This window comes from Aulonocara sp. 'chitande type north' Nkhata Bay, linkage group LG2 (assembly GCF_057382095.1).
Source record: "Aulonocara sp. 'chitande type north' Nkhata Bay isolate Kocher_YH1m ecotype deep benthic linkage group LG2, A_spYH_male_GT1.1, whole genome shotgun sequence".
NCBI classification, from domain to species: domain Eukaryota; kingdom Metazoa; phylum Chordata; class Actinopteri; order Cichliformes; family Cichlidae; genus Aulonocara; species Aulonocara sp. 'chitande type north' Nkhata Bay.
Window position 1 is genome coordinate 36,700,409 of NC_141345.1, and position 26,816 is coordinate 36,727,224.

General features: G+C 41.8%; 1 protein-coding gene across 1 annotated transcript in view; it reads right to left on the bottom strand.

Annotated features, from left to right (window-relative positions):
• Positions 1–9,199, bottom strand: part of gfra3 (GDNF family receptor alpha 3) — an 87,952-nt gene extending 78,753 nt beyond the window's left edge. The window contains exon 1 of the mRNA XM_086261415.1: positions 8,728–9,199. Coding sequence (XP_086117541.1) covers positions 8,728–8,791 — 64 coding nt within the window. The 5' untranslated portion in view covers positions 8,792–9,199. The remainder of the gene's footprint in view (positions 1–8,727) is intronic.
• Between the last annotated feature and the right edge of the window lie 17,617 nt (positions 9,200–26,816).

Genomic DNA, 26,816 nt, shown 5'->3' on the forward strand with positions numbered 1-26,816 from the left:
AAGAAATTGCTGAACTTAGGATAATTTTGACATGTCTAAAGTTTATGCTCTGTGATGGCTCTATTGTTTTTAAGGGGGTTTAGAAGCAATTACTTCGTGTCATTTACTGGCTCAGTGACACAGTTACTCTGACCATCTGTTACTGTTGTCTGCTGAAGGTCGCCAGTTTGTGTACCATGACATTCTTCTCAATATGAACTAACATTATGAGTAACATAAAGACTTTATTAGGTACACCTGTTTTCACTCTACAGCAACAACCTGTTTACCTGCAACTTTTTACTGCCACCAACAGCGAGTCAGTAGAAAAATCCTGCTGCAATTCCTCCACAAATTGCACGTTTTAGTTGCTAAATGCTAACTGGTTAAAGTTACGTGTTCAACAGGCAGGTTAACATTTATGATAGTTGTTTAAAACTTCAATGCTATTGAAATAGGGGTTTCATCTGAAATTAGACCATTTGTAACATCTTTAGCACATTTTCTGCTCGGACCTACATAAAAAGCGTACATATGAGCGCTGTGAAATAGCACTGTAAAATATTCGCTTCACATAACAAATGTGTGCAAAAGTTTTAGGCAGGTGAGGGGAAAAACTGCTGTAAACAAAGAACGCTTTCAAAAGTGGAAGTGTCCTATCCACAGATCCTCTGTGTCGTTGAGCTGGTGGTACCATAGGAGGAAACAATTTCTGCCTCAAATTGGCTGGCAGAGGGTGGGGTGCAGGGGCTTTGTTGCCAGTACAACAGTAGAACTGCTTAGAGAGAATGGGATCAGAGGACAGGCGCAACGGCAGGCTATAAGAGAACTAGCTAACACTGCTGAGAGGACCAGTCACTGGCTATGGTTAAAAATGGCTGACATCACTTGGGCAGCTACGGCAGTCAGCTAACCGCGAGAAAAAAGAAAATATTCTGCTCTTCTCTGCTCTGCTCTTCTTCCCTTTTCTGGGAGGCAGTGGGGGAGGTGTGGGAAGCCGGATCGGGCGCCCCCCTTCCGGCTCTGCGCTCTTCTATCTTGTCCCTCTTGTCTTACTTCTCTCTGTCACCTTTTCTGTCCCTTTGAGGAAGTGAGGCTCCATAAATGCTAAAGGGGTGAGTATTATTTCTCAGTTGCAGTGAATAGATTAGAAAGAATAAGAGAAATAACAATCTAAGATAAACCAGTGACACACTCCAGGGCCTGATCAACCCTGGCAGAGCCTCCTTGGATGAGGGTGTCTGGTGATAATGGCCAAAACACCCGATGAATCCAAGGTCCACTACTGATGATGTGTCCCAAATGTTAATATGATAACCTAGATCAGATCTCTAATCCCCCCAAAAAATGGCAGATGAGCTTGGGTAAAAGACCCAACGTTGAGGCACACCATGATGTGCGCTGCTGGTAAAGTTTCCGGGCTGCCTTTCCTCATAACAACCATCCCTCAAGATTCTCACCATGTAAAGCAAAGCATTGTCAGGGACTACAACATCTAGTCCTTTTCCTGAATGTGGATGTAGGCTTCCTCACATCCTTCGGTCTCTTCACTTAATCCCAGACACACTCAATGATGTTGAAATCAGGGCTGTGTGGGAGCCAAACCATCACTTCCAGTACTTCTTTATGCTGAAGATAGTTCTTAATGACTTTGGCTGTGTGTTTGGGGTCGTACATTTGGGCCCAATAAACAATCATTTATATTTGTGAAAGCTTTCTTTGTTTACAGCATTTTTTCACACCTGCCTAAAAATTTTGCACAGTGCTGTATATATATAGAGATTTTTTTTTTTCCTTTTGAAAAAATGGTCCGTTGACTCACTTTCAAATCATTCTTTTGTATATCAAAATATTAGTTAAAACCCTGAAATTGTTAACGAATTGATTTGGTACAGGTGCAACAAACAAATACGAATTATTTTTCCTCATATTTGCTAGTTAAAATATGAGGGGAAATCCTTCAAGCCCTCCTACAAAAAAACAATACGCATTTCACATTGGAAAAGACAGCTACTGGCAATTTCTGAATTGTATGTAGTTATATTTCACAATGATGCAAAATAAAGCATGTAGAATACTTTTCAACATTAATTTCTTAGTAACATAAATAAAGAAAAAGCTATTTTCATTCAACTTCAATGCTGGATTAAGGATATAGGATAAATTGCATAACAAGAAAAATATTAATAGATTGTCAAATCCAAATAAAACTAAATTCTGGACTTTCTACATGGCACTCTAATTAGAAAATAGAAAATCATTGTTATTAAATATGTGCAGATTTTTCGCTTTCAAGCACTAGGATATCTCAAATCATCAAATCAAATTTTTAGAAGATTTTTTGTTAAACCTCCATTTGGCATAAAAAATTAGTGTTCAAAGTCTGGATACACGACTACCATACTACGTGAAGTAACTGCTGAAAATCTACTAGTGAATGCAGCATTACAGACAGTCTGTACTGCAAAAATCAAACCAACCAACCAGCTGATCTACACCACGGCAAGAGTAGTCGTTGACATGGTTGGCTACAGGATGAACAGCCACAAAGAGCAGGACCCTCCATGGAGAAGAAGACTAGAGGCCAAGAGCAAAACAGCATGGGGGGAAGTTAGCCAACAATCAGAAATGCCCTATTAACCCGCTCAGTTTTCTGCCATTTTCAGTCAGAACTGTGTCATTCCTCTGTCTATGTGCAATCTCACTGAGGAGCTTAGCTCATGTTTTCACTCCAACTGCCACACTGTGGCTCCGCTGAAAACCAGGAGGCCTGAAACTAAATCTGAACCCTGGCTGTCAGACACGAGTGCCGCAGAGCTGAGTGCAAGTACAAAAAGGACAATCTGCAGGTGTCACTTCAAAGGGATTGCTGAAATCATTATCAGCAACCAGTGAAAGATGGCAAAAGAAAATAGTTATCTGCTATTATTCTGTCAAACTGTGACAAACCTCACGTTTTATTTAAGACGAATGCCTCACGGAGAGTTTGCATTGAATCCTCTCCTGCTGTTTGTGAAAGCTTCTCTTTTTTTATTGGTGAAGTCATTTCCACAAAGACTCAGATCATCTGCTGATGACCCCTCAGTGTCTGTCCCCTGTCCTGTTGTTATCAACAAGTTTAAGCCTGTGACTTCGTTCTCTTTACAGGAGATTGATGATCACTTGAAACCATTCGGTTCATTAAATGATGCTGTACCTTCTTATCTATTTAAAGAGGTGTTTCCCACTGTAGGGCCGTCTGTTCTAGCAGTGGTCAATAGCAGTCTGCCTTTTTGGAATAACATTCTAGAGGTTTTCCACTCTGGTTTCAGAACTTAATACAGCACTGAAACCGCTCTTTTACGAGTTTTAACAACTGCTACTGACTCTGGCGATTGTGTTGCTCTTAACCTTTTAAATTTAACTGTTGCATTTGACACAGTGGATCTTGAAATTTTACTCTCTTGTTGGGACCAGATCATTATTATCAGGAAGTCCTAAAAACTCCCTGAAAAGCCTTCAGCTAATCCAAAATGCTGCAGCAAGAGTCCTGACAGGGACTAGAAAGCGAGAGCAGATTTCTCCTGTTTTGGCTTCCTGTTAAATCCAGAATTCAAAATCCTGCTCCTCACATACAAGGTCTTAAATAATCAGGCCCCATCTTATCTTAATGACCTTGTAGTACCATATCACCCTATTAGAGCACTTCGCTCTCGCTCTGCAGGCCTACTTGTTGTTCCTAGAGTATTTAAAAGTAGAATGGGAGGCAGAGCCTTCAGTTTTCAGGCCCCTCTTCTGTGGAACCAACTTCCAGTTTGGATTCAGGAGACAGACACTATCTCTACTTTCAAGATTAGGCTTCAAACTTTCCTTTTTGCTAAAGCATATAGTTAGGGCTGGACCAGGTGACCCTGAATCCTCCCTTAGTTATGCTGCAATAGGTGTAGGCTGCCGGGGGATTCCCATGATGCACTGGGTGTTTCTTCTTCACTCACTATGTGTTAACAGACCTCTCTGCATTGAATCATATCTGTTATTAACCTCTGTCTCTCTTCCACAGCATGTCTTTTATCCTGTCTTCCTTCTCTCACCCCAACCAATCACAGCAGATGGCCGCCCCTCCCTGAGCCTGGTTCTGCTGGAGGTTTCTTCCTGTTAAAAGGGAGTTTTTCCTTCCCACTGTCACCAAAGTGCTGCTCATAGGGGGTCATATGATTGTTGGGTTTTTGTTGGGCTGTATAAATAAAATTGAATTGAATTGAACCAGTGCATGAACATCAAGGGCATAGCCCTGGAGTTATTTAGATCCGACTTAGCAGATTGAACTTTCTGTGGTCGCCTTGGTGACTACAAATACTCCTCCACTCCTTTTCAGGGCTCAGTTTGATTATTTTCATGAACCCAGATTTTTGTCCTTCTTAAAAAGAATTAAGCATATTCTGCTAGATTGCTGCTCAAGTGTCTTGAAAACATAAAGGCCTGGATGGCTCTCAACTTTTTAAATTTTAATGAGAAAAAGTCAGAAGTGATGGTGTTTGGTGATAACACTCAACCTGGGTTCCTTTGTTCAGTACGTAGAGTCGACTGTCACAAACCTTGGGGACGGTGGAGCGTAAAGCTCCTGGTGATCTGAGATGGAATGAGCCTTTATGAGGTGTTTTGACAGTTCAGTAAAGTCTTGCTAAGTGTTCTGAACATCAACTACTGGTCAAATCTTTAACTGCTAGTGGGGGGGGGCTGTGTGCCTGCCCCTCCATAGTGGTGCTATGTGATGTGACAGCTAAAGGAGGGAAAGAAACTAATGAATGTTTGTTTTGTTTTGTTTTTGTACAGTCCAATAACACAAACTAAGCAACCCAACGAGGCAACAGTAAAGAAACAACTCCCCTGTTTTGCAACGTAAAGTTGGTGTTTTTGTCAATTAAGTCTGGTGAACTGTAGCAGCTTCACTTCCTTGTTAAAAAGAGGCAGATCAAGAAGTGAAAATGTCTTATATACAGTGCTCAAGTCATGATGACTCTTTTAGGTTACTTCGGGGCGCCACAGAAGTACATTGCTTTAGGTTTTGCGCCAGCTGCCACTGCTCTCTGCTCTCTGCTTGGGAAAGTGCCTACTGTCATCTACTGGAGTTAACAAATTGTGTGGATCAAACTCACACATAACTGACTGAAAATAGTTTACCCAGTGAAAGTATTATTATTTAAACCATGTTTTTTTAAGTTTTAAATGTTGATGAGAAAAGGTGATGGTGTGTGGTGATAACAGTCAGACCCCATTTGTTGATCTGGGGTCTCAGTACATGAAGCCAACTGTCACAAACCATGGGGTTAAAGTGGACGCTGAACTTCAGTTTGAGAGTCAGATCATGGCCCTGATTAAATCGAGCTTTTTACAAGTCTTTTCGGTTTTTAAACCTCTTCTTAAAACCCTTCTTCTCCATGGCCTGTAACATCTGTGATAAGTTGATTGTGCTACAGCTCGTGATTTTTAAATATAACCTATGCAAATTAATGAAATCCTTAATTTTTTAAAAATAAAATAACAATAATAATGTATTGTTCCTTACAACACTGAAAATACTACAAAAATATGGAATTATGTAGCAGAGAAAAATGATAAATAGTTGTAAGTAGGTCTTATATTTTAGATTCGTGAAAGTAGCCACACTTTGCTTGGTTGACAGGTGCTGTTAGTGACCCTCGGCCTTCTCTCAATGAGCTTGATGATGTAGTCACTTGAAATGGTTTCACTTCACAGGTGTGAAGGTGTCAGGGTTCATTTGTGGAATTTCTTGCCTTCCTAATGAGATTGGGAGCATCAACCCTATTAAGAAGACAACAACACTCCATCGTTACTTTAGGAACTGAAGGTCAGTCAGTCTGGAAAATTGCTGAAACTTTGAATGTGCAGCCGCAAACACCATCAAGTGATATAATGAAACTGGCTCACATGAGGACCGCCCCCGGAAAGGAAGTCCAAGAGTCACAAACATACCTCCAGGCTGTGTAAGGGCTATTTGATCAAGAAGGAGAGTGATGGAGTGCTGCACCAGATGGCCAGACCTCCAAAGTCACCTCACTTAAATCCAACTGAGATAGTTTTGGGATGAGATGGACCACAGAGTGAAGGCAAAAGTACCAACCAGTGCTCAGCATCTCTGGGAACTCCATCGAAACTGCTGGAAAGCCATTTCAGGTGACGACCTCATGAAGCTCATGGAGAAAATGCCAAGAGTGTGCAAAGCAGCAATCAAAGCAAAGGGGGCTGCTACGAAGAATCTAAAATATAAAAGTTATTTCACACTTTTATGTTTGCTGCATAATTCCATATTTGTCCATTCATAGTTTTGATGCCTTCAGTGAGAATCTATAATGATGCCATGAAAGTAAAGAAAAACTATTAAATGAGAAGGTGTGTTCAAACATTTAGTGTATATACGTGTACACTACCAATCACTTCATCCTAAAACAACTGAGATATATTTTCTCTACATAACTCCATCGCTCGCTCATCTTTCCTGCACTAAACTGATTTAAAAAAAACATAACTCGACATAATAACAAGTAATTTTATTTATAATTGATATAAATAAAATAACTTGACATTTCTCATATCTGAAAGGACATCCTCCTCAAATGTGTTTCTAACCCTATAATACCCTCAGTATCATATTTGATACACGAGTTTCTGAGACCTGTTTCATCAGCATGATCAATACTTTCCATCATTTCAAAATTTTATGGACTAAACTCTTTTTTTTTTTTGTCTAAAATTAACATTGTTGTTAAATAAAAGTTGCCAAAAATACAAAATGTATCAAATGCGATACACAAATTATATAATAAATATATAATAAAAATATATCATACACAACATAATATAGCAACAAAAAATGTGGATTTTGTTATTAAAGGTTAATAAACATCTCAGTTCCAAAAAATCTGAATTTTCAGGCTATTTTTTGATGGGTTGAGTCTTACAGGGATAATATTCCACAAAGATATTCTGATGAATTTTGTGAAAACTTTGTGAAAACAAAAGATTATAACATTACAGAGGTTGACTAAAATCATTATATGTCCACACCATGTGCAAAAGGTTATAAACATTCAGTATTTCCGTTTGATACAGCAGTAATCTAGCACCGCCTACAAATGTAAGCTATTCTAAAGCAGCACAAAGCCCTGTTGTTCTGCAGTATCGAGGGGTTAAAAATTCTCCAAGTATTTCCTGATGAGAGCTTCATTTAAAAAAAAGTATCCGTATCAGTTTATGCCTTCAAGAAAAAACATACCAGCAGTGTATGTGGGCCCTGTCATACACCCTCCTACTATTAAAAAAAATAAAATGCACACAAACACACATATCTGGGTGCACACACACATATGCGCATTTCTGACATATATATTGACTATATATAACAACTATGTAAACAACAACTATTTAAAACTATGGATTACTATGACAAAAATATGAATAGAAACCACTCATATAGCCAGAAATGCAACTATCCTGCAAAAAATGTTAAGAAATTTTAAAATGTGACTGGAAAGATACACAAACTAAAGCTTCAAATTATTTGTGCATATTGGACCTTCATTCATTGAAGCAGTTCAGCAGAATGCTCAGTTCAGTTTAAGCAGTTTTTATTTATAGAGCCAATTAAAGCATTTTACACTGTGAGGTGAAATTCAACTGAACTCTAACGTCTAACTGAAACTGATTCGTCATCCTGTTACCTTCTAGATGATGTCAGGAATTTCCCACCTTTAGTGTTATCTTACAGCAATTAACTGTTCAAATCTTGTCCCGCTAACAGCCAAATATGGGCTCATTCACACGGAGGTGCTCACAGAAGTTCACATTTTCACAATCTGATGAAACAACAACCAAGTTCTATACAAAAAGCATGATATAGAACGTGTTTAGAAAGCTCTTCTGCACTGTTACCCAGTGAAGACAGGCAGTGTATTTACACCTTTGTTCTATGCAGGCTTCTCCGCTTTCCCTAAACTAAACTACTGTTTAGCTACATGTGATTTTAACTTTACCTACACGCATAGTTTCTGCTGGATGCATTTGTGTAAAATGTAGTTAAATTATTCATTATGTGCTATCTATGGCTTTTTTCATTTTGATAAAAGTATATCACAATATCCAAAGCTAAAGACTAAAGACCAACTTTAAAATCTTACATATATAAGATTTAATATGACACTATAATTTGAACCTCTATATCTCTTATAATATAAATAAATTTCATTCTAATTTGATCCTTATAGGAGTCTGATGTATATCAGTCTGTGGGTTTACGGGTCAATACTGTGACTATCAGGTATTTTTTGCCTTTCAAAACGCCTCTATGAAACTTCAATTTCTTGCTTGAGCTAAGAGAACAGAAACAAAGCCAAAAACTGAGTTTTTTAAGAAAAATAAAAGCGAACTAGTATTGAGGATTAAGTAGTGGGCAGCATCCGCATCCATATTCAGACAGTCTTTCCATCGCTGATGTTCAAAACAATGAAACTGACCAAGCGAACCCAAATCTTCGCATCGAAGTTATGCAAATGCATAATAATCATTAAAACAAAACAACAGAGGCTCGCCGAACCAAAATGTGAGGCTATGAAATGACTTTTCACTCTCCATTCTCTTCTCCATTTCACTTTGGTGACAAAGAGCATCTAGACAAAGACTGTTGTGTTTTTCTTCAGGTGTTTCCCTGAAGAGTTCTCTCTCTTGTGACAATAATTAAACCACTGGACCTACCTGAGAGGTAAAGAACGAGCGCAAATCCGTTCAGAATCATGGTGGTCTTGTTCGGGCCACCCATTGGCGGACGGGGAGGGGGGAATTAAAAAGGAGGATGTGGGACGGGACGCGGTGCGTTCTCGGCTAGTCCGTGGTGCGTTCTCGGCTAGTCCAACAGCACCGCTCAGTAAGACACACAGCCCGCTGCTACATTTACCGCACTGACACTATCCGTGCGTCCCCTGTTCTCTGCCCTGCGACGAGAAAGTCCTTTAAGTTTCAGTCTCCAGAGAAAAGAAAGGAGAAGCCTCGGAGGAAGGTCTCGGTGCAAAGTACGCGCCAGCGAGAACGCTCCGAGAGGGAGATTGTGACTGCTGTTGTGCCAAAGGTTCGCTTTCACGCAGCTCTGCTCGGAGAATTCAACTGGATGGAGCAAATGTGACTGGGCTACAGCTGTGCACACAGACAGTCATAACGCGGCTTCGTTTGGTCCCGGTGCATTCTGCGATCACAATGCTGACAAACGGCGGATGTTGGGGTTATAAACTGGTGATATCCCTCCTCCTACACCCCCTGAGATCATCATCATCATCATCACCACCACCACCTTTAGGAACTGGCGGATGAAAACAGTCCTTTACTTAGGTCATTGTAAAGAGGGTAGTCACGCTGTAAACTGCTTTTCCTATTTCTGTAACCACCAAACACTGCGCACAGCCTCAACTCACTTTGGCCCAGCGACATTTATTCTCAGTTCTAATTATAAAATCACAAACATGCGCATTTACACTAACATCACTGAAGTAGTCAAATATTCGACCGTTTAATAATTTGGATGCTAGAATATCTACACACCAAAAAAAAAAAAAAAAAAAGACAATTGATGCAACTTTCGACCATCAGAATTAGTTCTGTAGAATTAGATCACGGAAACGGTTTTGCATCCTGTAATGACTACAAGGACATCATCACAACACTAACAGCCTCAGTGCCGTGGTAGCAACAATCTATAGACTAGAGAGAGAAAATTAATCGCCAAAGCCAGTGCTGGGTCTTACAGTTTTAAAGAAAATGTTAAAAGAAAAGAATTTAAATGTAAACAAAACAAAACAAACAAGCAATAAAAAAACCTTCTTCACCCACCAGCTGTTCTTGATCCACACCTGCCATGGTACTGGATCTGTGACCCAGTGTTTTGCGTTTGTTGGTTAATTCATATTTTTGACTTTTGATATTTCTGGTTCTGGTTATCTTTGTTTCTTAAGTTCTCAGCGATATTAGTTCCTCCTCCCTCAGGGTTTCTCTTAGCCTTTATTTGTCCCGGTTCTGGCCCTTTTTGCCCCAGGATGTTGAGTTTTTTTGGTATTATTCTGTATTATGTTTATGTTCTTTTTCACTATTTGTGCTGTTTCGATTATTATTGTTTCGGTTCAATTCTTACACTTACACTTAGATTCTTAATTCACACACCATGAAGTTTTCTGTTTTTGATTTCCATCATTCCTAGTTCTGTGCGCCTTCTTTCCTAGTGTTTCTGTTACATACATACATGTATACAGCAGTATACACAGTATACAATGTGCCGGAATTCTGTTTCACCCTAAGCTCCCCATGGTGCATTTATAAGTATATAAAATATATATCTCCAAGAGATATAAAACTAGAAATTACAAATAAATAACATGCCAAATTTCAGTAAAATTAACAGACACAAAGGTACTAATGACTAACTATACAATACTATAATGATAACTATACAATACTAAATGTACGATAAACAAAAACAGGACAGAGCCAATACGAAGTGGATTGTGTCATGATATTGAATACCAGGTTCAAGTTATTGTCCATTTCTAGTGTTTTAGTTCTTAGCTTCTACTTCCCACATAGCAAAATTGGTATGGCCTAGATCTGGCCCACACAATGTGCTTACACATGGCCCACATACCGCAAAGAATGACGGCCCTTTGGTGGCCCAGATCTGGTTTGCCAGAGGTGGCCCACACATGGGCCAGCACAAGGCCAGTTGCAGAAACACTGGTGGTCCTATGCTGGTTTCAGCCCCAGATGTCAGTCTAATGTCAGGTGTCAGTTTTGGCCAGCGGTCATAGGTCCCTTCCAATAATATGACGCAAAACTGGAATAAAATGTATCCATGGACTAGAAAACATTATTAAAGAAGATATATGTTAACACAGCCCAAACACCAACACCAGCTAAAAGCAAAAAAAAAGCTTTATACTCTACCTATTCAGGTGAGCATCCAGACTAACTAATGAAAACGAAAACACAACTCTCCACACAAACAAACATACAACAACATTAGAGCACATAACAAACATATACATATTTCCAACACATACTATAAACAAATCAATAACATAAGCTTCAGCCATTTCTATCTAAATTAAAACCCTTCTTAACCATACTCCCCTAACCTGGGCACACTGGTCTGCTCCAGGAGCTCACAAGCAGGTGATTGAGCTGCTCTTACTCTTTAGCTCCACATTCTGCAAGAAGCAACCAGGACAGGTGAGTACTTTTACCAATTCTGTTAAATAAAAAATGAATGCCTGAAGGAGGAGCTTACGCTCAGCTAGGCACTCCCCTATGCTAACTGGAGAGAGCGTCGCAGATACAATACAACTAAACAAACGACTGGCAAACAACACACCAAAACTTATTAAATTTACTAATTGCTGTTAGTAAATTTATTAACAGCAATTTCCGCCAGCGCACCTCTGGCAGAGGTCAGAGGCCAGCGCGCCTGCACAGTCTGCATCTTCACACTTTTCTACCACACCACACAATCACTGGCCATTTTCCGGGCCATTAACTGCAGAGCTTCGCCTGCACCGGTCATCTGAAGGCAATTGTCTATGGTGTGAAGCACCTGAAACTACGGATACTGGATGCCTGTGCTGGCATTTCTCCTGTGGTGTTGCTATCAGTGTGTGAAGAGTGGGAGAAGAGGGTTGCATTGACAATCCAACACAATGGGCAGCACATTGAACACATTTTATAAGTGGTCAGAAACTTGCAAATAACTCATGAAAGAATAAAGTTGCGTTGAAACCAAGCACACCATTGTTGTTCTTGTGACATTACCAATAAGTCTGATGTGTCACATGACCCTCTTCCTATTGAAAAAACAAAAGTTGTATCCAAGATGGCCGACTTCTAAATGGCCACCATGGTCACCGCCCATCTTGAGGAGTTTGCCCCCTCACATATACTAATGTGCCACAAACAGGACTTTAATACCACCAACCATTCCCATGTTATTACGGTGTATCCATAGAAATGGCCCACCCTGTAGATCACCTTCAGATCCCCTCGCAACCGCCTCAAAGGATCAAAGATTTCTTCACAAACCGGCCTCAATCCATTAAGCTCGGCACCCATCTCTCAGCTCCACTCTCATACTGTACACCATCCCACTCAACCATCATCATCTAAATGTACTTGTATATTGTTCACATGTTGAAATAAAATTACCAATCAATCAATCAATCAATCAATCATCGGTAAGTATGCCAGTGATACCACTTTGACTGGTCTCATCTCTGATGGAGACAAGACAGCTTACAGGGCAGAGGTAGAGAATCTGTCCCACTGTCGCACTCAGAAAATAACCTGAAACTGAATGCCCTCAAAACAAAAGAACTCACCATGGACTTAAGGTGTCATGGTCTGGGTGGGCACCTGCAGGTCTCCGACAGCGGCCCCTCCTCCTTTGGGCGGAGTTCGGTTGCTCCTCCCTGGCTGACCACCTGTGAGCAATCATGCCAGCAGTATATCAGACCTGCGCTCTCAACCATTCATCGCCTGAGTATCTGCTATCCCCATGTCAGTCGAGTGGAGCATCATAACTCTGTCAGACGCTGTGTGATGTCTTACTTGTTTTTCTTGTCCTCAGAGGTAGCACCTGGAGTGGAGATCTTGTCTCCCTCACTCCCGCCTTCCTGGACCTGGGCCGCCTGCTGCTAACACGACGTGGCCTGCCGGCCCACCACTCACTTGCCTGCCTCCCCACGCTTCGACCGCTTCCGGGCTTCCGCCCCACCTGTCACCTCCACCTGAAACCAAGTAAGGCAACTCAATTCAACTGTGGAGGATCGTTGATTGTCTGCTGGATCCCACTGACCGTGATCTCCTCTTATTCCAGTGCCCCGGCCCCTACCTAGTCCTGTTTCTACCTCCCCGCTGCCTCTGCTGTTCAGCCGTCTCCTAGAGGTGTCTAGGTCGCCCTCATTATCGTAGATAATCCTACGCGCCACGAGTGTGGTGGCGCCGCTTTGCTTTTGCTTTTGTTTGCCTGTGGGCGGAAATAAATCATTTGTTCCCTACCGTCTCGCTTCCGGGTTGGTTTCTGCACCTGTGTCCATCTTTGTTCCCTCGTGCCGCTGGGCCGTGACATAAGGAGGTGCAGACAGGTTCACTCTTCTCTCATTATAAATGGAGAATGGATGAAATCCATCAACACCTTCAGGTTTCCAGGCAGCCATATCACCACCGATCTCACCTAGACCCACAATGCCACGCCCAGGTAAAGAAGACCCTTCCCACGTGTCTTGGGGAAGAACAACCTGGACCAGAAGTTGCTGCTTCAAACCCAACTCTGAATTGAATAAGGGGATGTATGGATGTATGTATGGATGGGTGGACAGATGGATGGATGGATGGATGGATGGATGGATGGATGGATGGATGGATGGATGGATGGAGTTCATCACATATAATATTGTGTTATTATAGATAAATTTACCCAGTGGTAAATGAGGCACCCTAAGATAAAAGTCAAACCATTTGCTCCTATAAATTATGTATGATTCAAATATATATTTATGCATGTACATGATTGTAGAGTCAAGTATTGCTGCCATAACTAGGCCAAGACCCATAACAGATTTTGCACTAACCAACTAACCCACTAAAGCTACCAGTCTTTGAGGATCTGAATTAACTTTCAGATAAAAAATAAATAAACAAAAAACCAATCTGCTGTAAAGTCTCTTTTACTCTGCTAGAAACACAGAACAAACCCCAGGAATACCAGTTCAATCAATGCAATGAATTTCACTCTTATTTATAACAATATTGAAGGAATGTCCATGTCTCCTTTATTAGCCTATGGGACAATAAGCTTTAATGTTTAACTAGATCCCGTTTAAAGTTTCAGAGCTCTAATGTGCAGCCATTACCTTAGAAATAAACAGCAAAATCTGCTCAGGGCAAATAACTTTTAACTGGAGTTTAAATGTTTATTGTGTGTGCTGAATGACCAGATTTACTGAAGAATTTTCTCTTTCTGTTTGCTGATAGTAAATTGTGTTTATTCTTAATCAAACATGTAATCAAAATATAAGTCTGATTAATATGTTAAATAAGAAATAAAGTGCAGGGATGGAGAAGATGTGTCGCCAACCCATCATTATACATGATTTTGAATAAGAGTAATGATATTAAGCATTCAAGTGTTGAACACAAAACAATAATTCATATTTTCCTGACAGTCAGTTATGCTTAATGCTGATCAAAATATAATCAAGTATATAAATATAAGTATGTCTAAGTTTAACCAACATAACAAAAAAGAAAATATAAAAGATAATGATTCTAAAACTCAGAAGTATCTGAACTATTACCGTACTCTCACACATTTCTAGGTTTTATTTTAGATTCCCTTTCAAGCATTCAAGTGAATCATAAAATTCAACAATTAAACAACAACTACAATTTGGAATTATTAAACATCCTGATAATGTGCAGTACTCTTCAGTAAATTATGTTTGTGTTCTCATAACACTAACTCTCACCCACTGAACATAAATCATGACAAAATTGTGACTTAGCGTGATGAGCAAGCAATTAATAAAACAATATTTTATGCATCAAATACTGTGATTAGCATCCTCAAAAGTAAACATCTATAACCCATGAAGAAAATGAACATGAGTACAATAAGTAATCACTCTCGCTGCAAACATTTTACACAGAGGGTAAGTTTGCAGTGGAGACGCGTGGAACAACATTAATTTAGCCGGATTTTGGCAGCTCTGCCTAACATTCATCTCACTGTTGTGACTTCACCTGATAATGTCTGGAATTGTGTTTGTTTGTTTGTTTGTTTGTTTGTTTGTTTGTTTGTTTGTTTGTTTGTTTGTTTGTTTGTTTGTTTGTTTGTTTGTTTGTTTGTTTTAAACAACTTTTATTAAGCTTTGCTTCAGTAACAGAGACTAATCAAGCAAAAGGCTTATTTTTGGTTTTTGGAGGTTTTTTGTTTTTAGTTACTCCTAACAACAAATGTTAATGAACAACTTCCTGTAGATCTTCATAATAAAACCTCCTGCTAGGCACAGCAGGAAGTGGAGTAACCAAAACCAGTTGTTTCACGCGATCACTTATTGTAACAATAAAATAAAACAAATAAAAGAATGATTCCATAGCTCAACAAATCACTTACAAATGATCTCTTATTTAAACCAAGTTCTCCAGCTGTGACTGTTGTTATGAACAACACAGAAATGTGTTAACATGATTGGATGTCACAACGCGTGAGGCCAGATGTCATCTCAGAAGATGTGACCTCCAGTGATGGAGAGGGAAGAAAGGCTGAGCAGGTATAAAAGTTAAGTGAAGAAGTGATGCAGGATTCTTCTGTTTTGTCCTGTGAAATGAGAGATTGGACCTAAGGCATTCAGTCTTTTTTCTTATCAGAGGGATCAGGGAAGACACCTGGATCTTGAGGCAATTAGAACTGGGTGAGTCCTCCATCTGTACTCTGCATTGTCTGCTGGGTAACACTCATAGTATCAGAGATTAGGACTTTTTAAACAGAGAGCCAAACCCAGACTTCCTGTACTGAGGTGCTGGTCCTGCAGCAATTTTTGTCACCATTTGATTGCATCTCTGGAGTATAGCAATCATTTTCTGTGTAAGAAAAGTCGTATGATCTGTGAAATGTCTATTTGCGGCTAATCAGATGCTGCCAACACCACCCCTATCGTGTGAAGGTGCAGGAGAAACCCTGCTTCACTTGGTGAGTTGATAACCAGCTTCATGTGACTGCTTATCCTGATCGCCAGTGTTTGGATAAGTGAATCCAGATAACTCAAAACTACCATGAGTATGCTGAATTCCCTTCATAGTATATGGCTCCGTTCTTAACCAATATAACTGACTGCAGTTTTCAGTTGCAAGCACTTCCTTCTGTAGGATCAAGCTATTTTTATTCTGTGTAGCTTTGTAGCTTGTTTTTCAATGATGTCAACTATAAAAATTCAGTGCAGAGCATTATTGTCGACCCGTTATATACCACGTAAATGTGTTTTTGTAACTGCAATGCACTACAGGACGCTATAGGGACAATATCACCTCTATCATCTGCTAAAGGCTGCTAATGATGGCCATTGCAATTGTGAATTTATGGACTGAATCATGTGTAAACTTTGGAAACTTGTTATTTTGGATTGTAAAATAAAATCTTTTTGATTTATTTTGAATTTAAGGACAGAAGCCATTTTAAGTTTGATATTTTCACATTATTGTTTTTTGTTTAAATACTACCAGCATTTTAATGGGTATTACTTAATGTTTGTATTTATTTCATTTTTATTCTGATAGTCCTATTGAGTAATATTGAAATACATTTGATTATTTATTGGGTCATTATTTTAATTTGCTGTGGCACAAGACTAATCAACTAATGAAAGAAAAACTGGCAGATTAGTCGACAACCAAAATAATCTTTAGTTGCAGCCCTATTATAAACACACACACACACTTCTATTGTTGCTTCCTTGTGCCTCAGTAATGCTTTTCTGATAAGATTATGATCTCAGTTGCTAATTTTAAGTCCTCTTATATGTGGCCTGATGAGGATTTTTACATTATGGTCTTCATTGGAGTCAAATGGGAAAATTAGAGGAAAATTGGGTTCCCAAATAAAATTGCACTTAAATACAGCATTATCACATTACACTTTCAGTAAGAAAATAGATACGTTTCTGTATTGTGTCCATCTGAATTTAGGAAATTTAAATGAGACAACACTGCTATCATCAGGTCAAACTACAAATTACAATAGTACTCTGATATCAGAATATCAGTCAAAATTATTATATCTAAGGGCAATGCTGATGACGTGTTTTTTTATTTTAGAAAATGCGTTTTACAATTTGTAAAGTAATTGATTTCAATTATGAGCTTACCAGCTATGGGCTTATTTATTGACCAGCAATGTACTTTCAGTCCAGGGTTCTGTGAAGTACACTGCTGTAAATTAATATTAATATAATAAATTAATTATAAATTTGTTCCGTTGCTGATTTAATTTTTGTATACATGTCGTATATATGCATATCTGTTCAGATCTTCAAATAAATTCTAATGAGACACAAACACAACTGAGTAAATATAAAACTCTGTTGTTACATGATTATTTAATTATTAGGGGGGAATAACCTCTCCCCCTGTGGAAAGCTGATTTCAATGTCGCTAGCCCACACTCAATCCTGATTACTGTCACATCTGTTGAATCACGAAGTCACCAGTCAGAACCTGTCTGAGAGTGTGAACGAGGATAAAAGATCTCAGAAAGAAACACATCATGCTATATATTGGATTATAGTCTCAAAGGAGCTGGAAGACTTTCTACTGTTTTCTCATCTGGACGTTACCGGGCACAGGACCTGGTGGAGTGCATGTCAGGTTCAGGTTGAGGTCCTTAAAATCATGTAAGGATTTTTCTTCGGTCTTGCTCGTCAGCACGAGGATTCATATAGGTTTAAAGCAGTTCACTCGTACCTTATTAGTTGCACTCGTGTTTGATAACTTGTGTTAGCTAGCTGACTTTTCTTCGGAGTTAGAGGCCAGCTTATTTAATTTTTCAATGACCACATTTTTTTTATATCTATGGTTGGTTGTCATTGCCATTTTTCTTTGTTTCAAAACCAGATGTTGCTGTTCTGGCTCCAAACATTTTGACTCTATATCTCGGTCTGATATTAAAATTTGTTTAATCATCTGTAATATGGAAGTGTGACAAATATGCACAAAAACTAAAAAATCAGGAAGCATGTAAATTTTTTAACAGCAGGAAAAAAATGTTTAAAAGTGGAAGAAAAGTGTTAATAATATAAATGGTAAAAATTGTTTAACACATCGATGGGTTTGGAGAAGTGTTCATTTCTGAGCTGAGCACTGGACTAGTGCTTGTCTATTACATATATTGTTTTTTTGTAGTTTCAGCACTAAATGTAAATGACTACCTGGTGCAGAGACGAGTGCTGTGACTGTTCTGGTCCTTACCACAGTTCTATGTTCCTAATTCAGTAGTGGGAAGTAAAGGAGACATTTTCATGTACACATGCATGCAGATGGTCTGCCACCATGTGTGCTTACATATCTTCACATGCAATTCCCATAATTGATTTTATGAAAGAAACTGATGAGGCACCCTGATTTCAGGGAAAAGCTTCTGCAAAGTGTTCATTCAAAAGTTTTTGACAAAGCGCTTGCTTAGAGGGGTTTCTCTATCTTCTTTGTATTATTGTACGGGGTCTTTACATACCAATATGAAGCACCTTGAGGCAAATCTTTTTGTGATTTGGTGCTGTGTAAATGAAGCTGAATTGAATTCAATTGAACTGAATGTTGAGGCCAAGAAGACAATGACAGAACGCTGCTCTTCTTCAGATATCAACAGCTTTAACAGCTTCACTTACAACCCGCAATCAGGAATACCGTTTTACACACACTCACAAACAGAAGTGCTACAGTCTTGCCCACATCGGTTCTCGAGTGCATAAAGTAAATGCTGAAAGTTGACACACAGGTTTTACTTAACTCATCACTGTATGCTCAGTTCATGTGACTCGTGTGAGGAGATCATACTGGATTATTGCTTGGTGACAGTGGGTTTGCTTTTTTGTTTACACCACACTTGCACCCAATTACACCTGAGCAAAGGTGCTACAACCAAGCTCATATGCACACTAGGAGTCTAGTGGAGCACATGTTTGGTGTTTGGAAGAGACTTTTTCAGAGTACACTTCGATTCACGCCAAGAAGCTGCTGCATTGTCATTAATGCAACAGCTGTTCTTCATAACTACCTCAAACAGCATGAATGCCCAGACCCTCCAATACTAGAAGATGACAATCCAGATGTTCCCTCATGTAAACCGCAGAGAAGACTTACTTACAGAGAAACTTTTGCATTGTGTAATTTTTTCATTTTACATTTTCATTGTTCCACTGGAATATACAGTTTCACAAGTCATGATCAAATTATTCTAAAGTGTATTTGTGTCTGGTATATTAATGAGTCACACAATATGATGTACTGAAAAGATTTTATTCATTGCTGTTATAATGAGACCGTTGCATCTTGCTCTACTTCATCTTGATTGCTACTTTCTACTTTGAGCATCTTAATTTTCATTTCATGCTCATCCTTTAGATACTTCAGCTTCATGAAATTCAGTTGCCAGCTTTTCATTGTGAGTCTTCTGTTCCTGTGAGCAGTGCTGGCAGACATCATAGCTTCTGAGGGTGTGGAGGGTAAACTGTCTTCTAACTCTGCCGTTCTGTCCATTTGAATTCCACCTACAGACAAGAACAGTTCATATGATCAAATGAACACATGGGAGAGCTGTTGGTGACAAACAGTAGTCTGAAATGAGAGAAAGGCTAAATCAGGGCTTAATATGCTCACTTCAGGTGTGCGTGATCCCTCGCCTGAACTGTCTAGATGGTCATCGTCTGATATGTTCTCTAAAGGTTGTTGGTGGTTGGTTCTCCATTATTCCTGTCAGAAATTCATCCAACTGCTCCGAGTCCTTGTTTGCAGGTCCTTCACCAGTTGTCAACCCCTCCTTCTGGCTTCTGCAACAATCTTTTTTTACACATTTTTTACATTGTTCTACAAAATCTGGAGACTTTTGTCTTCAAAAGAGTTTTCTCATCCTCAGTGAGGTTGTTTGACCGCTGTCTCTTTTCTGCTGCCATTGGTACAGTTGGATTTTCTTCTCCAGTTTCATAGAAATGTAAGCTATTTTGATTCCACAGTTTGGTTAAACCACACTAGCACTAGTGGTTTTAAGTTAATCCTAAATGCTTTAGTTTAAGACTCCATAGTCCAGGTGTTACTAATCTCTGAGGAGTCTGTGTTTCACGAAGTGGATTATTAGTTGGATAGTGGATTATTTTTTAAGATAAGAACAATCTTACTGTAACTTCATCTGTATCAACTTGACTGTGGTACGAGGGATAACAAAACCACTTTGGCCTACTTGTTAATGTTCATTTAAAGTGGTTTATCACTAAACACTAAAGTACTGATACTGCTAAACTCTAAACACTTACATAATAATTTATAATGGCAATTAAGCATCAGTCACTGTAGTATTTATAATATATATATAAAAAAACTAAGTATATCCTTATTGCTTCCAATAAGTTCTGCCTGTGTCCTGGTCTGCAGCATTCAGCTGTGTGCTACAATCTTCCCAGGAGTGGACGTCTTAGCAACTTCCCCCCAGGTCACACTGTGGAGTGCTCAAAGGATTTGCAAAAACACAGTGCAGTTAGAAAGATGCTGAACAGGTCTGGCTTTTTTGGAAGGGTTGGCAGCAGAAAAATTATTTTCTCCATTCCAATGAAAATCTTCATCTTCATCTTCACCTCTGCACAAAGTGAACATGCTCCGCTTCCTGTCTTCTTGTCAGTTTCACCATCTACAGCACATCTCACAACCATCTTACAAAGCCTACTCATTCACTCTTGTTTCTATTCTTCTGTCACAAATCACCCGTGACACTCAGCTCCACTAATGAACAATACCCAGATTTCCTCTCTTGGCACCCTATCACATGCTTTCTCTAGATCTACAAACACAGTGAAACTCTGACCTTCTCTATGGTTTTTGGTTTCAGTTTAATTCAGATAGGTTTAATTCAATTCAGTTGTATTTATATATTGCCAAATCACAACCACAGTTGCTTCAAGGTACTTTATATTGGTAGGTAAAAACCCTACAATAATACAAGGCAAACAGAGCAAACCCCATCAATCCCCCAACAATCATATGACCCCTTTTGAGCAAGTGCTCTGGTGACAGTGGGAAGGAAAAACTCCCTTTTAACAGGAAGAAATCTCCAGCAAACCCTGGTTCAGGTCCATCTGGTCCAGCCCTAACTGTATGCTTTAGGGAAAAGGAACATTTTAAGCCTAATCTCAAACGTAGAGAGGGTGTCTGTCTCCTAAATCCAAACTGGCAGCTGGTTATGGAGACCAGTGTTTCCCAACCTTTTGGAGCCACATCATATATTTAACATTAGAAAAATTACACGGCACACAACCAAACAAAAATGTTACAAAAAGAATATTGATCATTTTCCCCACACACCAGGTATAGTGGAATTGGCTCAATTCGATTTCTCACAGCACACCTGATCATATCTCATGGCACACCGAGGCACAGTGGTTGGGAAACACTGTTGTAGAAGACAAGCCTGAAAGCTGAAGGCTCTGCCTCCCATTCTACTTTTAAATACTCTAGGAAGAACAAGTAAGCCCACAGTCTGAGAGCGAAGTGCTCTAATGGGGTGATATGGTGCTATAAGGTCATTAAGACAAGATGGGGGCTGATCATTCAAGACCTTGCATGTGAGGAGCAGGATTTTAAATTTGATTCTGGATTTAACCAAATTACGGGAAACCATTCTGGGAGAAATCTGCTCTCTCTTTCTAGTCCCTGTCAGTACTTTTGCAGGATCGCTCTGTTGTTTTTGATGTTGGGATGTTTTCTAATTTTGGAGATATTATGCAAATAAAAGAAAGCTGTAATACAAATTGTTTAATATGTGCACTGAAGGACATATCCTGGTCAAAAATGACTTGAAGCTTTCTCAGAATTTTACTGCAGGACAAGGTGATTTCATCCAGAGTAAGCTTTTGGATAAAAACCATATTTCTACGATTTTTAGGTATGAGTACAGTAACTTATCTGAATTTAGAAGTAGAAAATTAGAGGTCATCCAGGTCTTTAAGTCCTGGTCGGAGAGTGCCAGGTGCAACCTTCTGGCAGCAAAGACGGGTCTGCAGTTTAACTAACTGGTGTGTGTTACCTGGCTTCATGGACAGATAAAGTTGGGTAGACAGGGCATATCAGTGAAAATGTATGCTATGTCTACCCACACTGCATAATCAATGCATACCCTGTTTATATTATACATACCCTGCATGTATAATATAAAGAGAATTGGTCCTAGCGTGGAAACCTGTGGATCTCCATAAATGACGCTAACTGTCACGGCTCAGGGCAGCGGCCGTGTGAAGAGTGGAAAGGAGGACTCAAACGCAGCGCTTCCTTAGATGTGAAGGTGATTTATTGACAATACTGAACATAAAGTGGAGATGGCAAACAGAACTAAGGACGAACTAAACTGGGATAAACTACACAAAGGAGTGGCAAACCTGAACATGAAGGGAGAACAGCAGAGAGAGCACGCAGGGGATTTCACAGGGTATGAACACAGACGACGCGACGAGGAGCAGAGGAAAACACACACTATAAGTACACAGAGAGACACTGGGAAATCACACACAGGTGGGGGAAACAGCTGGACCTGATTAACCTGACGAGACAGGGGAACACTAACACCAGGGACCAACAGAGGGAGCACAAACCCAGAACCCAGTGTCTAAAATCCCAAACACAAACCATCCCAAAACAGCCACGAATAATAATGAAAGTAATAACAATAAAGAACATAAACACAAAGTCACTCAGTCATGGCCACAGGACCATGACACTAACGTAAATGGAGACACCTCCTAACACACTAACTGGAGTCTATTTAGATAGATACATTTCAAACCACTGCAGTGCAGTACCTTCAATACTTCAATACGGGTTGATGTAGCTCAGGTGGTAGAGCAGGTCGCTTACTACTGCTTGGGCAAGATGCTAAGGTGGCTCTCATATCTAACCATAGGAGTATGAATACCGCTTAGATAGAAAGCACTTACATAGAAAGAGCATAGAAAGAAGTGCTTGTCCAAATAGGTGTGAAAGGGTGTGAAAGAAATCTCCGTCCCGGGTTTCTCCGTGGATCGGGTTTCCTCCGAGGCGTGGGCACCTATAAGCAGAGTTTTGTCTTTGTTAGGTGTGGCTGTGTGCAGACAGGAATAGGACCCAAGGTGCAGACTCCGGAGACAGAACTTAAACCTAGTGATGTGTCCTGTGTGTCGAAGCTTCGAATCGTGCGTCGGGTAATCGCGGGGGCGTTTTTCTGAAGCGCGTATCGAGGCTTGCTTTGATTACGTAGGCAGTGACGTTCGAGGCCTCGCGGGCAGTCCGTACCACGTGACTGATTCAGGGACTGGTTCACCGGTTCGCGCCAGATTCGAAATAACATGGGCAGGAAAACAGCTGATTCCCCATCACACCGTGTTGTGGAATTGGATTACGTACGTGCTACATAGTTACTTGTGCATTTCTTCTTCGATGGAACCAGCAAGGAAGAGATGTTTTTTTTTTTTTTTTTTAATTTTGTCTCTCCTAATAAAGTATGCACACAGTAATAAATATCACAAATGATAAACACCAAAATATAAATAAACAACACTACACATCCTATAATCTGATTTCTGTCTTTTAGTTTATTAAAAAGTGAAGCACCAAACACTAGTTTGTGTCATTATCCAGATGTACATAAGGTTTACACATCATTATAATCAAAGAGCCCGCTTCACTTGAATTGTCCACTTGATGGCGCAGTAGAGCAAATGAATCATCACAATGCTTCGAACCATGAGTCGACCAATTGGATGGAAAGCTTCAGTTCATCATGAGGCTTCATCTCACCATCACTACTTAAACCACAACAGCTTTAATGCTGAACTCAAACATAACATAACTGGGGAAAAAAGGTCCAAAATAAACTAACACCAGCGGATTGACAAAACACACAGCAAAATAAACGGTAGATTGCGACACAGACACTAAGAAACACAGGGCTTAAATACACAGAGGGAGCAATCAGGAAATGAGTAACAGGAGGGAAACACAGCTGGGGCAAATCAGAACTGACGAGACCAAAGAAGCGTAAACTGAACACACTGAGAAAAGACGGAGACCTTCAAAGTAAAACAGGAAACACATAACACAGACTGAACAAAGACACAGACTCACATGCAGGCACTACAAAGGGAACAGAGACGTGGGAACAGGGCAGACACAAACACTGACTGGACACGGGGATATAGGAACTTAAGATACACATAGACGCGAACTAGACAAGGGGATGCAGGTGATAGGGGAGACAGGGCAACTAAAGAAGACAGAGACCTAAGCCATAAGACAGAACTCAAAGAAACCAAAAACTAGACAGTATAAATAATATCATAAACTCAAAAACCCTGGGTCGACGACCCAGGCATCCTAACAGTACCCCCCCCCCCCCCCCCTTAAGGGCTGGCTTCCAGACAGCCCAAACCAAAACATCAAAATCAAAAAAACAAAAACAACCCAACCAGGGTGGGCGGCGGGGGAAACAGGATGGAGGGCTCGAAACAAAACAAGGAGCCAAAACAAAAAAAGAAAGAACAAACAACAGAGCCTGGAAAGCAACAGAAGAAAACACAGGAACAAAGTCCAAAACAACAGCACCAAGGCCCAGGCATAGTCCAAAAGCAAACAAACAAAAGAGCTCACGAAAAGCGCAGAGGCCCAGGCAATAGTATCAAAAAAGTTCAGGGGGCCGGCCCGGAGGCTGACAGCACGATAGTCCAAACCCGGGCAGGTCAGGGGGGCAGCCCGGAGGCTGATGGTCCAAGAGCCCAGAAAACAGGTCAGGAGGCCGGCCAGGCGGGAGGCACCGGTGGCGACGGAGCAGATCAGGAGGCCGGCCGGGCGGGAGGCACCGACGGTGACCGAGCAGATCAGGAGGCCGGCCGGGTGGGAGGCACCGACGGCGACGTAGTTCAGGGGGCCGTCCATGACAGCAATGACGTCCAGTCATCGGCCGGACAGGACGTGCAGGACGAGCAGGCCGGACGGGACGAGCAGGACGTGCAGGCCAGACAAGATGTGCAGGACGTGCAGGCCGGACAGGACGTGCAGGCCGGACAGGACGTGCAGGAACAGACAGCATGGAGACCTCAGGAGCAGACGAAGCTGAACACTCGGAGGCTGGACCAGGCGGAGCTGCAGACTCGGAGGCCGGACCAGGCGGTGGAGCCGGTGGTGGCTGAACGGGCTCCTCGGGCCCTCCAGCGGAGACAGGTGGCTGAACGGGCTCCTCGGGCCCTCCAGCTGACGAGGCGTGAGGCTGAACGGGCTCCTCGGGCCCCCCAGCTGACGAGGCGTGAGGCTGAACGGGCTCCTCGGGCCCTCCAGCTGACGAGGCGTGAGGCTGAACGGGCTCCTCGGACCCTCCAGCGGAGACAGGTGGCTGACCGGGCTCCTCGGGCCCTCCAGCGGAGACAGGTGGCTGAACGGGCTCCTCGGGCCCTCCAGCGGAGACAGGTGGCTGACCGGGCCCCTCGGACCCTCCAGCGGAGACAGGTGGCTGACCAGGCCCCTCGGACCCTCCAGCGGAGACAGGTGGCTGAACTGGCCCCTCGGATCTTCCAGCAGGAAGAGACGGCTGAAGCGGTTCCTCGGACCCTCCAGCGGAAACAGGTGGCTGAACGGCCCCTCGGACCCTCCAGCGGAAACAGGTGGCTGAACTGGCCCCTCGGATCCTCCAGCAGGAAGAGACGGCTGAAGCGGTTCCTCGGAGCTTCCAGCGGAAACAGGTGGCTGAGCAAACAACTGAGGCGGTAACTGAGCAGGTGACTGAGCCGATAGGTGAGCTAATGTCTGAGCTATGGAGAGAAGTCTAATATGTATCGACTGTTGTAAAGATGGTAGTAATGGTGGGTGAGGTGGTGGATGAGCACTAAGCTGAGCTATGTCTTCCGAGCCTACGGAAAACTGCTGGACGGGCTCACCTGAGCCTCCAGTGAGGTCAGAAACAGGTGCAAGTACCTGCCGGACACCAGCCACTCCCACCCGAGGAGAAGGTACGGGTGCAGGAGCTAACTGGTTCCCGGTCATCCTCACCCTGGGAGCCGGGACAGGCACAGTCAACGGCTGGGCAGCTGCAGTCCCCACCCGAGGAGCTGGTACGGGTGCAGCGACAGGCAGAGGCTCAGCCAGCCTAGACACCCGAGCAGGGACCAGCTGGACCTCAGCCTCCCTCACCTGAAGCACTGAAACAGGTGCAGGGGAATGCTGGGCCTGAGCTGCCCTGGGAGCAGGAACACAATGGTGCGAAGGAGCAGGCTCAGCAAACACAGACTCTTCTAAAACGTTTTTTAACTTCCTACCACCACCACGTCTAACAGTCTTAATAGTCTCAGTCTTAGCAGTGTTCATATGATTGTTTTTTTTCCAGCTCCGAGGAACGACAGCAATCACAACTCACCACCGGGCGTTGCTCCGCAGAAAAAGAGTGGTGACGGTGTGAGCGTCGCCTCCTCCGGGAAGTGGGAGGTGGCGAACTGGGCTGCAAATCCTCCAAAGGACCGGGCTGCGATGAGGAAGCAGAGAGTTTGTGAAGCTCAGAACGCGGCAGACCCAAAAACAGAGCGAAGGACTGCAGCGGAGTGAGTCTAACGTCCGGTGTCACATAATCTCTCTTCCTCCGCCGCTTAACTCTCTTGTCGGACTGGTAACCCAGGGTTATGATTACCGCCCTGTGGCCCTCACACCAGTAATCATGAAATGCTTCGAGAGACTATTCCTCCAGCACATCAAGGACTACCTCCCCCGAGACCTTGACCCCCACCAGTTTGTATATCGCATGAACAGATCCACACAAGACGCCATCGCCATAGCCCTCCACTCTGTGCTGAGCCACCTGGAATAGTGGCAAAGCTACGTCCGAATGCTCTTTGTGGACTACAGCTCAGCCATCAGCACAATCATTCCGGGCATCCTCATCACCAAACTGGTCACTTTTGGCCTCCCCCCTCTCACATGTGCCTGGATAAAGGACTTTCTCACAAACCAGCCCCAGACTGTAAGACTCGGCCCTCATCTCTCCTCCACTT